This window comes from Lissotriton vulgaris, chromosome 5, assembly GCF_964263255.1.
Source record: "Lissotriton vulgaris chromosome 5, aLisVul1.2, whole genome shotgun sequence".
Classification (NCBI taxonomy): domain Eukaryota; kingdom Metazoa; phylum Chordata; class Amphibia; order Caudata; family Salamandridae; genus Lissotriton; species Lissotriton vulgaris.
In genome coordinates, this window is record NC_141693.1 from 472,940,394 (window position 1) to 472,953,011 (window position 12,618).

The following is a 12,618-nucleotide window of genomic DNA, read 5'->3' on the forward strand; positions in this document are numbered from 1 at the left end:
TCATTTATAGAGGCTATTCTTCTATCAGCAGCAAACGTCAATTCTGCTCATGCAAACCAGTCATCTTGTCATGAGATCGGTCCTCCAAAAGTTGGTCTCTTCCCAAACATGCTTTTTGTCCTCTGTGAATATCAATTTTGTATAGATACCTGCCCCAGATTCTATGCAAACAAACGACAATTCTATGGTCTGGTGTTCCAGTGTGCAGAACAACCCCCACTTCGACAAGGAAAAAACCTCTTAGTGTAGGGGTCAGTCTTTCATTGGCAAGCCATTTTTCCAACCATATGACTATTCTTCCATGGAAACTGGTTCTGTGCCATTGATCGTCGCTAGAGCTTTTGAGACTAGCTGCCTCTTTGTAGGCTTGTCGCATCTTTAATATTTTCTTATAGAGCCAATTATTTCCATAGAAGTGCAAGTCTCCCCTGTGAGTGGCCACTCAATTGACTGACCAGTAGCTTTCTCCTGTTTTCTTCTGTAAAAGCAAGCCTTCTCTTTAAGAGAACAGCTGACCCTTCTAGACACAAGCCCGGAATTACCAATCCACCTGGAAGAGACGGTCTCCTTTTAACCTAACCACTCTGCTCATCGAAGGGTCACTCAACCCTTTAAGATCTGTCTCCCTCTTTAATGTCTCCCTTGGCAGGGCCGGTTTCCATAGCAATGTCTAAACTTCCCTTGATATGTTCAGTATCTTCTGGGCAAATCCTCCTCACTGCATTCTCTTGATAGGGTTATTCATATATAGTGTTCCCTCAGAAATTGAGTCACTCCCTTTGCTTTAGCATTATATTTGCTTGGTAAGGCTAGTCTTGCCTTTGCTGGGCAAGGACATTCTTGCTCTGGCTCTTGGCAAGGCAGTGTTAATCGTTCCTTGGCTGGGCATGGGCAAGTCTCCCCTTAAAAGGGTAGAGTCAGTTTCTCCTTTGAATGACCAAGCCAGTTCCTTCCCATATCAGGTCATTCTCAGTCAGAGGCTTCCTTCCAGTGTATGTTACAGCGGGATTTGTTACCCCTTTGTGATACAGACTGTTGCTCCCCTCACAGGCACAGCTAGCTGACATGGAGCAGACACACTCTCAAAGTCTAATGGAGTCAGTTACTCGTCACCGGCAAGAGCTGCAGCAAGAAATCGAGAGACTGCGAAGCTCACAACTCCAGGCAGAGCGCACCTTAGATGCACGGGAGCGCGCTCACCGTCAGCGCGTGAAAGGACTGGAAGAGCAGGTGAGGACCCCTAAAAACTCCCACTGGGAGACAACAAGAGTGGGAAAAGTCTTTATCAGAGAGGTTGGGGTAGGGATATTCTTGTTGAGTTGCATGCTCTGTAAAATCCCACCTGATGTCAATTGTTAGATTTGGTTAGGCCTTTCACATCTTTAGCTTATTAGTAACAGCTTTTATATGTTTAATCTTGGCTGGCTTTGATACGCTTCCATAATCCTTTGCTCTCTGTGCCTGGTTAAAAAAAAATTGTCATTCCAGGAGGATCTCTTGATGTTGAATGCCTTATTTTTATATCATTTTACCTTTTTGAATTTCTCGTCCTATTTCTGCTTCTTATTATATGTTCCCCACTGTCAACATTTCTTCCATCTTTCATACCTTTTGCTCTCAGTGTATTTTTGTTTTCACCAATTAAACTAAAGAAGAACGCTTCAGGCAGTGTTTCGATGTAGTGCTCTATACAGTTCTCTGGTATTTCATTTTGGCATAGGGTGTGGGTTGCAGTAATCTCATGAGATATTTCCACTCCAACAGGAAGTTATGAAAAGCTGAATTAGATTTATATCATTTATAAATACAGATACAGCACACATTCCATATACATCTCACCTACATCATTCTGCAGTAGCTCTGTTCTTACGATTCTTTTTAAATCTTTCCTCCTTCTTGTCTAGGCATTTCCCATTGCTACAGTAAACATGATTCTGGTGTCTATGACAGTTTGGACGCATTACTAATATGGTATTCATGCAGATATTTATGGTTAATGATCCAGGATCTCATGCTTGTTTTCTTTTTACAAATCTTAATTCATTTCAAGAACATAAGACATGGAATCATGTCGGCAAACCGTCCCAGGCCCAAACTGGGTCTATGACCAAACACAGTGGAGGCACACAAGCACAAATGCGATATAATGTTGTCACCATTCAAGTAAACTAGCAGTAATAAATATAAAACAGTAGCAAAGAACTAATTCTGCAGACCGTTGTGCGGAAATGTGCTTTTTAATGAGCACACCGGTGCAGGGGTCACCCTTCTCTGTCCACGGGTCAGTAGATCAACAAAATAGAGATTGGCACTGAAGCTGGAATTCAAATTGAAGTTTATTAATCACTCATGAGTGGGACTACGTCCATACAACACCCTCAAATGTTCCAGGAGGTAGTACATTGAATACACAGACCATGGTGCTCATATACAGAGTTTGTTGCGGAGTAAGCATGTAGTTACAAATAGAAGGTACAAGCATACACAAGAATAACTACAGACAAACATGGGCAGATGGGAGATCACTTTGTCAGCAAAGTGGGAGGGGGAACAGCAGCCAGAAATAGTCGACAGTTACATCTTGGACCAGGTGCATTTCAGCAGCTACAGGCCTTTGCTTAGCACATACAATGCTTTGACTAAATACAGAAGGAGTTAACTAAAGTTCATGACACAAGCAGAATAGAAAGGCAAGCAACAGCGAAGACAGAAGAATTATATAGCTAAAAAAATGGATGCCACAAACAAGATGGCTTCAGCTTTATGCTAACAGAAATTATTTTCAATTTCCATAGTTGGTGTGGGTTGATGAATTCACATTCCTCTCCCCAGATGGCCAACAGAGACCAGGCCTCCCCCTCCCCAGGATATCAGTATATGGGCGTCTCCTCAATAGGACTATTTGTCGAAGCGTGCAGAGGGGCCTTCAACCCAGACCGTGGCCTGGGACAGAGCATGACGGTTTATCTTCGGGCATCCAGGGGTTCTAGCCCTCCCATCAGGGGTCGACCCAGGGTCCGTTTCCCCAGCCACATCAGGTTCCCTCTCCGGGGGATGTGAATGAAAAGGTGTGTACATAAATGGTTACGGTGGACATAAGTTGTCTCGCACTCAAGGTTCCTGACAAAAATGTCCCAGATCATGCCGCTCGCCTGTCTCCCCCCACCTGCCGACCTCTGCTAGAACATCTACCCATTATAACAATTTAGGGAGCCAGCTAGTCACTTCTGGGGCTGCCTGTGACTTCCTCAACATTACAATTTTCCGCTTGAACAGTATAAAGACTAGATCTATAAATCTGTGCACTTATTTATCTCCCTTAGCCTGTGGGCATTTGTTTAGCTAGCAGGATTCTGGCGTGGCCAAGACTACCCCATCAACCAATGTGGAAGTGATCCCAACCACTTTCTACCAGGTCTGCCAATTCGTAGAGCACTCCCACACCATATGAAAAAAGCCCACCTCTGGTGATCTGCATCTGGGGCATAGTGTCAAGGTATTGGGGTACATGCGTGCTATGTGGCTTGGCGTTAGGTACGTCTGATGTAGGTAATTAAAAGGTGTTAAATGAAAGAGCAGTTTATGCATTACCCCCTTAATCTGCTGCAAGGCTTGTCCCCATTGTTTGTCTGCAAGGGCGATGTGTATGTCCCCTGTCCAGAGCTCGCGCATCTGAGTGTCAAGCCTCTGATGACGGTTCATCAATGCAGTATAGAGGGTCGATATTAGTTTTTTGTGCACTCCTTTAGGATAAGGCTGCGTGTAGCACTTCTGTCATAGGTGGTTTCGAGTGGCCCAACCCCAGTGCGTAATGACTGTTGAGTATACTGCATTGTATGTTATGGAGTGTCCCACTGGATAGACAAGAACACTTCCTACCGCATATGTTCTACTGGGGCATCTCACCAAGTCTGTATCTCTTGGTGGCAGTGTAGTCCCTGGAACGCAATTGTATGCCAGATGGGGTGCAGCGGTGAGTATGGGGGTCAGGCCGCATTCCCATGATTGTATCTCTATCAGCAGTGTGGTCTTCATCTGGTGTGCCACATTGGGAAGTTGCAACCCGGGGTGGACAACCAAGGGTAAATATGTGCCCATTCATTGAGCTCTAGACCTCCAATCGCTCCAAGCATGGGGCCGACCATAACCACCGAACCAGCCCATGTAACTGAGCCACCGCATAATAAAGCTCAAAGTTAGGGGCCCAATTTCCCCCTTCATGTAGAGGGCAGCAAAGCTTGGTGTGCGCTACCCAGCATCTGCCCATTTCTCAAATTAGTTCTACCAGCATCTTATTGAGCTCCATGAAGAAGCATGAGGGAAGCACAACAGACAGGTCTGCAAGCATATACAACAGTCATGGGGGAGCATCCGCATAGAGATTGCCACCCAGCCTACGGGTGCGAGTGGCAACGATATCCAAACGAAAGGGAGCCTGGGATCGAATTCATCCCTCTACCCACATTGCCCTCCATAAGGTCGCCGTCATAATGGAAAATCTGTATTCCCGGGTATTTGAACGTATCAAATTGACATGAGAGGCGAGAGGGGGGCAGCTCCTCCATGGCCCGTTTCGGAATATGGTATAGGGGGAACAGGCAGGACTTGGACCAGTTCACCCTGAAGCCTGATACTGCCCCAAAGTCATCCTGTAGGGACATTAAGCTCGAGAGTGAGGTACCAACGTCCCACAAATAAATGGAGCATCCTTCGCATAAAAGGAGACCACATGTTGGACGTCCCACGATTCAATGTCCCATTGACTGGCCTGCAGCCGCAGTTTACAGGGAAAAGGCTCCATGGCAGGGGCAAAGATCAAGCATCCTTGCTGGGTGCCTCGCAGGTTATCAAAGCTCTCTGATATCAGTTGTCCCTTGTTAACGTGAGCCACTGGTTGACCATAGAGGGCATGAAGCCACCTAAGGTACCCTGTACCACAGTGCATCTCCTTCAGGGTTGTAAATAAGAATTTCTCATCCAGGGTATTAAAGGCCTTCTCTATTTTGAGGGGAGACCACCATCGAGATCCCCGTGTGAACCAGGGGCTCCATCAGCAGTCAGAGCAGAGGAGGCGGCGAATTTTGAGGAAAGTTTTATGCCCTGGAATGAGCCCTTTCTGGACCGGGTGTACCAGTGTACTAATCACAGGGAGCAGCCTATTTTCCAAGACATTTCCAAGAAGAAGAGTAGTCTAAGTTCAGTAGTGAAAGAGATCTATAAGATTGAACATCCAGAGGGTCCCAGCCCAGTTTGGGCAAAATCACTATCAGGGCTTCACGAAGGGAGTCCGGAAGTCTACCCAACTTCAACACCACATAATACATCTCCAGCAATCTGATTAAGAGCGAAGCATTGACAGCGGCATTGTATTCTGTGGGGAGGCCAGCTGGGTCTTATAACGAGCGATATGCGTAACAGCAGAGTGGATCTCCTCCACCTGAAGAGGAGGATCAAGCTCTGTACCCTCTAGCAGGTCCAGCCACGGTAGAGGGAGTCCCCTTCAAAAATCCTGTAGCCTTTTCATGGAAGGGCTCCCCCCTCCATCATATAGGGCCCGATAATAAACCACACAGGTGTTGTTAATAGCCGTCTGTGTGAGTAAGGTGTTAAGTATAGTCTAGCCTTTCCAAGCGCACTTCAAGGTCTCTGTGCTCCTTTCTCAAAACTTAGAGACGTTCCGTCTCTCCTATCCACGATGGTATCTCAAACTTCCAATTGTCTGATCTCCCTTTCCTGCGATGTGAGCTACCTGCAGATAGCAGGTTGAACCCCTGTTTACGATACACTGTCTCTCACGACCACCTTATGAGCATCCCATTTTATCACCCTAAGGGCAGTAGAACCAAAATTTGTGACAAAGTACTAAACTACATACATTGCTAGGGCATCACGAAAAGAAACATCATGGAGCGCCTCTGTCTGGAGTCTCCCCATGGGAATGCAAGGGCGGGCTCTACCCTAACTCAGCGTTAGCAGTAGCAGACCATGACCCGAGAGCCTACATACTAAGTACTCACTATGTAGACGCAAGGGGCCAAATACCACCCCACATAGGAAGAAATCTAGTCTGGTATGTAGACAATGGACTGTTGAGTAATAGGAGAATTTGCTGTCTTTTGGATGCCTAATACAAGAGATGTTGTGTAACCTGCTGTGAGATAGCAAGCCCTGAAAAAGCTGGGTCGTCCTGTGACACCCCGATTCTGGCACTGCTGGAAAAGATCTATCTTTATTGATGCTTGGAGCGCAATTAAAGTCCCTGCTCCTGATAGTAAGGGCGTGTGGACCACGAAGGAGAGCCAGAGTGAGGCACTCCAGGAACACTGAGTTGCTGGCATTCGAAGCATATATTGCCAGCAGCACAAGTAGCATGCCATCTTGGTGGCCTTCAACTACCACGTATCTCCCCTCCGGATCAACTTTGTGCATGGCTGTCACAAAGGGTACCCCTGGGAAATCCATACTAAAACCCCTCTCGCGAATGCAGACGTCGTTGTCCCGTATATCTGCCCCCTTCATTTCACCCGAAGCTTACTTAACTCAACCAATGACATGTGCATCTCCTGTACGAGTGCTGTGTGCATGAATGCATCTTCAAGTAAGTATGAATGCAGTGTCTCCTGGTGGGAGTGGCCATGCCCCTCACATTCCAGGTCAGTAGGTTATATTGCGGTATGTATGTGTCCGGTTAGGTTAAGTCATTAAACATGTACACAGTTAGGTGGCCCAGGTGAACTCCAGTCCGGCTAACCTCTCCACCCACCTTTCTAGCTGTGTAGGCGCATGGTATTGCCTGTGGTGATGCGAATAGTGTAGAGTTCTGTCTCCAACAACATGTAAACAATAGAAACCCTCCTCTCCTCCCTCCCACGCAAACACCATCCAGCACTCAGCCATTACAAGAACAACAAATACATTATAAGCATACATGAAACCACTATATAAACCCAGTCCATTATGGTTAACTGGGGTGTGTGTTATTTAGCATGTTGTGGAACCCGACTCCTTGGGCCCGTCACAGTACTTTGGACAAGCTCTTTTCATCGATTTTCCCCAAATCCAGATCATTCTTCAGTCTGCCTGGCCCAGAGATCTGGGCACAGGGCTTACCGGCAATGCGAGCCAGAGTCCTCTACAGCAAGTTTCCCGCCATACATGGTATCAACTCCGGAACCAAGCAGTCCCCATCAGTTGATTCTGTAGAGTCATTAGTATCTAAGCCAGTAATGGAGGCGTGGTCCGTCTGCGAATCGCAAAAGAGTTATGGCACTGCTGCATCGCTTTCGCTGCCAGTGTAGCTTGCTCCCAGGCCGATTGGTTGGAGGTAGGATAATGTCTCGGCCTTCTGGAGCGCAATAGGGTGTCCACCCAATCCGTTCTTGTCTGGGCCCCCTCCAGAGGCGACGCCAGTCTCTTGGCATGCAGCCATGTCCAAGCGTCTTCAGTAGTCGCTAAGAAGTGGGTCTTCTCACCTTCAATAACTTTTAGTTTTGCTGGAAAGAGAAGTGCGTACTTTAGACCAAGGCTCCACAGTTGCTGTTTCACTGCATTGTATGAGCCTCGTCGACGCTGCACCTCCGCAGTAGAATCCGGTTCGGCAGTAATTATAGTACCCTCTAACTGCCAAGAACCCTCTGTCCTGAAAAGTTAAAGAATCAGGTCCCTGTCTCTAAAGTTCAAGAGGCTTGCTATCACCGGTTGTGGGGAGTCTCCCGGCAGGGGACAGGGCAGGCCGACAGCCGGTGTGCACCAGCCTATGGCCGCCGCCGGTCTCTTAGTCATCATACCTGCCGCACCTTCGCTGCCCAGCTGCTGTTCGTGCCCGGGCACCAAATCAAGCTGGGCTTTCTATCTTCTCGGACTTTCTGAGGGGGGGCATACTTTCCTTGTGATGGGCAAATAACTCTACACCTAGGATGAGGCAAGATACAGGCCGGGCCCAGGCCGGAGCACTCAATTAAACATCTGCTCCAGTCGCTATCTTGGCCATGCCCCCAAGAATCTCATGCTTTTAGCCAGCGATGCAAGAAAATGTTTTGGTTATGTCATTTCTACTACAAAATGAGTGTTAAAATGTGATAGTGACTATACAATTAAATGAAATGCTGTCCACCAAGGCTAGTATATCCAGAGTGTGTGACACCATTAAGGAATAAGAGAAACACCACTCCAGGTCTGCACACTCTCTCAATCAAATTTACCAAGCTCTGACCCTTATAAGGAGCTTCACCATTCAAACCAATTATTACCAGCAAGGACTTGCCTCCACATCATTTAACTCGGACAGTCATGCTTGTTCTGATTTCTTTTTATCTAATTAATTATTTTTGATTAACCAAGTATCTCAGTGAACAAAGTCACAACCATGCACCCCATCTGGAAATGAAATTAGCACAATTGTGTTTGTTGGCTACTTAAATGCAAACAATTGACAATATTGCACCTTTCCTTTCAATCCTGTAGATGTACAGTTACACTTAACAGATCTCTGCAAGTAAGAGCTAATTCTTCGATTTGCAGAGGAAGTGGCAAATCCTCCATTGAAGGGTTTGCCCTGGTAAATGATATAATTTGAATGGAAGATTCCTCTTGATTTGTTAATGATTCAGGAAGGTAATTACCACTTATCCAGTATTGGGGTATTTTTCATAGATTCATATGCCTGAATCATTCCCCGTCATCGAGATTGGAGTCCCATCTTGACGATTGGGAAAGATTCAGACATGTGAATCTATGAAAGATACCCCAATACTGGATAACCATAGTTACAGGTAAGTAACTTATTTTCCTCATCCACAAATCTGTATCTATTCTGTTACCACTCATGTCTAAATAAGGGATTTAAACAATAAGGGAAAGATTCAATGGGATTGACGATTTTTGTAGCTTTAATGAATAAAGAAACAAGATTTTATTAAAGACAATAAGGCTAGTATTATGCTTTTAACTTTTATTCACTCCTTCTGAGAGGCAAACCATTAAAGGCTTTCAAGTAGAACTTAACAACATCACAATGGTAAAAAGAATGTTTGGTCCTGTATAAACAGTTTGACCTCCATTTTCTTCCTGTTTTGTTTGTTCGTCTTCTGGACTGTTCTATAAATCCTGCCAAATCCATCCTCTTCTAATTCAGAAATCAAATTATGTAACCTATTCTTAATCTCTCCAAGTCAACAAATAATTACACTTTCAATTAAATATTCTATAACAACAATATTAATAGAATCTTATAACAACAATTAATACAAAATTGTCAAACACCAACCCCAACCTTTTCACAAGGGAAGGGCGGGTGGGATAATCTTAGCCTCCATGTCCTTAATAGAATCTTGATTCTTTATTCAGTAAACTTGTAAGAATCATAATTTTATGCCAAGACAGGAGGCTAGCATTATGCATGTTCTAAGTCTTTTCAAAATACATTTTGAAACATGATCTACAGATTTAAAATAGAACCTTCTAAATTGTCTCCGCAGAAGACCAATTAGTTGCTTTCAAAATATCCTCCAAATGACCACCCAATATACAAACCTTACTCGACTTATCTCCCCTCATTGAATGAGCTTTAAACTTTGACACCTCAACACCTGACTCTTTCAGAGCAGCTTTCACCCCCCTTGCAATTGTAGCACTTGACACAGCATTAAAATGCTTCACATAGGATATTAACAGTTTATTCAGCTCCTGCAGCTATGTTTTCCAACATCCTATTGATACAATTTTAAACATCATACCACGTACATATTAGGTGAGTCATGGAAAATAGGATAAAAATTAGTCCCAGACATGGTTTTAGTCCATCTGCAAACCTCAAAAACTACACCATTTTGTTGAAAAAATATATGCAAAACTACCAGGGCCTTTACATCTGATACTCTGTGGAACGAAAAGAGACAAAGTAATGTAGCCAATTTCCTAATGAGTTCCCTCACCTCTAAATATCTGATGGCTGGCCAACTCTCAAATAATTTAGGAACAACCAAATCTACCTTCCATCAGGTCTGGTACTTCGGTTTGGGTGGCCTTCTCAACCGAATGCCTTTCATCACTCTACATGTGCTCTACACAGCGCTTAGAGACCTGCTGGTATTTGAAAGAGACACACTAGTGATAGATTCCTTACCTTAGAGTATCCCCAGGTGTCAGACTGGATCTGGAAAGTTTTCGTCAGCAGTACCCCAGCGCGTTAGAAGGTGGCGTTGTGCAGCTCCGCTTCCGTCGCTGGCGTTGTAGGCGCCGAGATGACATCACGGAGACTACTTAGGTGCCACCTATGTGCGCTGACATCAGTTCTTTCTTTATCCGCGCCAGCAAGTGCAGAGTCGGTTAGAGCACGTACCCTAGTCACTTTTGTCTAAACTTTTGAGACTTTTTGTCTTCTATTTTTGAGTCTTTGACTCCTGGTGCCACTTAGTCTGGGTTTAAATCCTGCGGGCCTGTTGCCATACAATGTCGGTGGCCGACCCCCATGGTGTTTGTCTGTACGGTCTAGAGCGCGACTATGACTCCCGGTCATGTTCCGACTGTCTGTCCATGGCTCCGATGGCCTTACGGGAGTGGTCCCGTAAGTTGCTGGAGGCCCGGCAATCGCCTCCGCGCCGTTCGAGGTCCAGGGGTCGATCGAGGGACCGTCCGCCGAGCCATCATCATCGCTCCTCGGGTTCGAAGTCTTCACACTTGGAATCGGGTAAGAGATGTCATAAGAAGTCGAAGAAGCGTTTACGCTCTCCGACGTCCCCCAGTTGGTCTCCGGACGCGGACGAGGGGACCGGGGGTACCACCCCTGCAGCTCCTTTGGAGCCTGTGAGTCCTGCAGCCTACCCCCCTTATCTCGGTCCGTCGGCGACTCTTGCCCAGGTGCAAGATTTTCTTGCTGCCATGGACTGCCTTTTCAGGCCTCGGGCTCCTGCCGGCGCGCCTTCTGGCCCCGCGGTCCCAGCTGAGGGCCCTCCCTTGCTGCCGGCTCCGGCCCCGGCGCCGCAAGGTCCTCCGCCGGCAGCTCCGGCTCCGCAAGTTTCTCCTCCGCCGGCGGCTCCGTTCCCAGCGCCGCAATCGGTTCCGTTTGTTCCACCACCGCCTTTGCCCTGGTTCCCGGACGATTTTGCCCCTGTTTGGGACCCTAATTGAGACGCGGAGCCGGAGCGGTGCCATTCCCGGCGCCGTTCGGCCCTTTATATTCCCCTGTCCCAGCCCCAACGCCGCAGCCTTTTCCACGGGCAGTGGAGGAAGTGGATGACTGGGAGGTGTCCTCAGATCCTCTCGCACGGTAGTGCGGGTCGGAACAGGCGGACGAGTTGGAGGATGCGGGTGGCCTTGACCTCTCCCCTGATCCTGGTTTTCTTTCTCCTTCTGCTGTGCCTATGGAGGAGGGCGCCACATACACTGTGGTGCTCCATAGAGCAGCTGAGGCTCTTGACCTTGACCTGCCTACACTGACCCTCAAAACTAATCTCCTCACTGAAGTACTTCAGTCAGCAGCAAGCTCTACGGAGCCCCTGCTACCATTCAATGAGGCGTTGACTGACGTACTGATGGACACCTGGTCTAGACCAGCCACTGGGGTTCCCGTGGATAAAAAATAGCCCGGCGTCATCGCCCGGCCCCGGGTGACCCTGCTTTTTGACAACCCACCCTACCCCGGAGAGCCTGGTCATCCAACCCTCCACTTCCCAAAGCGCATTCCCTACTGTTCCGCTGGATAAAGAATCCAAGAAGCAGGAACAGTACGGCAAGAAAGTGTTTTTATCTGCCAGCTTAGGGCTGTGGTCGGTGAACACCACATGCCTCTTGGGCCGCTACTCCCATGCTGTGTGGGGCACGGTTGCGCAGATACTGCCTCAGTGAGGAGGTTTAGACAGTGCTCTCCCGAGCTGTTGCTGAGGGGAAAGATGCAGCAAAATTTGCCATCCTGTGTGGACTAGACACAGCGGCCTCGCTGGGTAGGGCGATTTCCATGACAGTGGCCCTCCGTCGCCATGCCTGTTTGCGGTCCACTGGATTTTTAGAGGATGTTCAAAGTTCTCTTATGGACATGCCCTTTGATGGTACTCGCCTGTTTGGCAATAAGGCAGATAGTTCGCTGGAGCATTTTAAGGTCTCCCAGGCTACGGCCAACTGCTTGGGTCTCTCCACCACGCGCCCGGCCACGTCTGCTTTTCGTTGCTTTTGTGGCCACGGAAGGGGCGCCCCGGCACGTTCGTTCAACCAGAAGCCTGCGCAGAACCAACCTAAGCGCGACCGCGGACGTAATGCTCACCACGGCGGGACAGGGGGCCAACTGCCCCTCCAGCAATCTCACCTCAGTTCCACCGCATGTTAGGGACCATTTTGCGCTTCTCCTGCTGGAAGTCACGGCCCACTTGGCCATGGGCGCCATCGAGCGCGTTCCTGGGCCAGAAGTAGGACGTGGTTGTTATTCCCACTACTTTCTGGTCCCCAACCTCTGGACCCCAGGAACATCAACTGCTTCCTCCGGAAGGAGAAGTTCAAGATGTTGACTCTGGCTCAGGTCTTGTCTGCTCTCGACCCTGGAGACTGGATGAAAGCGTTGGACTTGCAGGACGCTTATTTTCATATCCCCGTCCTGCCCCTGCCGGCCCACCGGCATTACCTGCGGTA

General features: G+C 47.7%; 1 protein-coding gene across 3 annotated transcripts in view; it reads left to right on the forward strand.

The window, feature by feature from the left end:
- The window catches only part of CROCC (ciliary rootlet coiled-coil, rootletin), a 463,946-nt gene that overhangs the window by 433,866 nt on the left and 17,462 nt on the right, over positions 1–12,618 (forward strand). For all 3 annotated transcript variants that reach the window (XM_086921919.1, XM_086921920.1, XM_086921921.1), the window contains one exon: positions 1,051–1,230. In XM_086921919.1, coding sequence (XP_086778045.1) covers positions 1,051–1,230 — 180 coding nt within the window. The remainder of the gene's footprint in view (positions 1–1,050; positions 1,231–12,618) is intronic.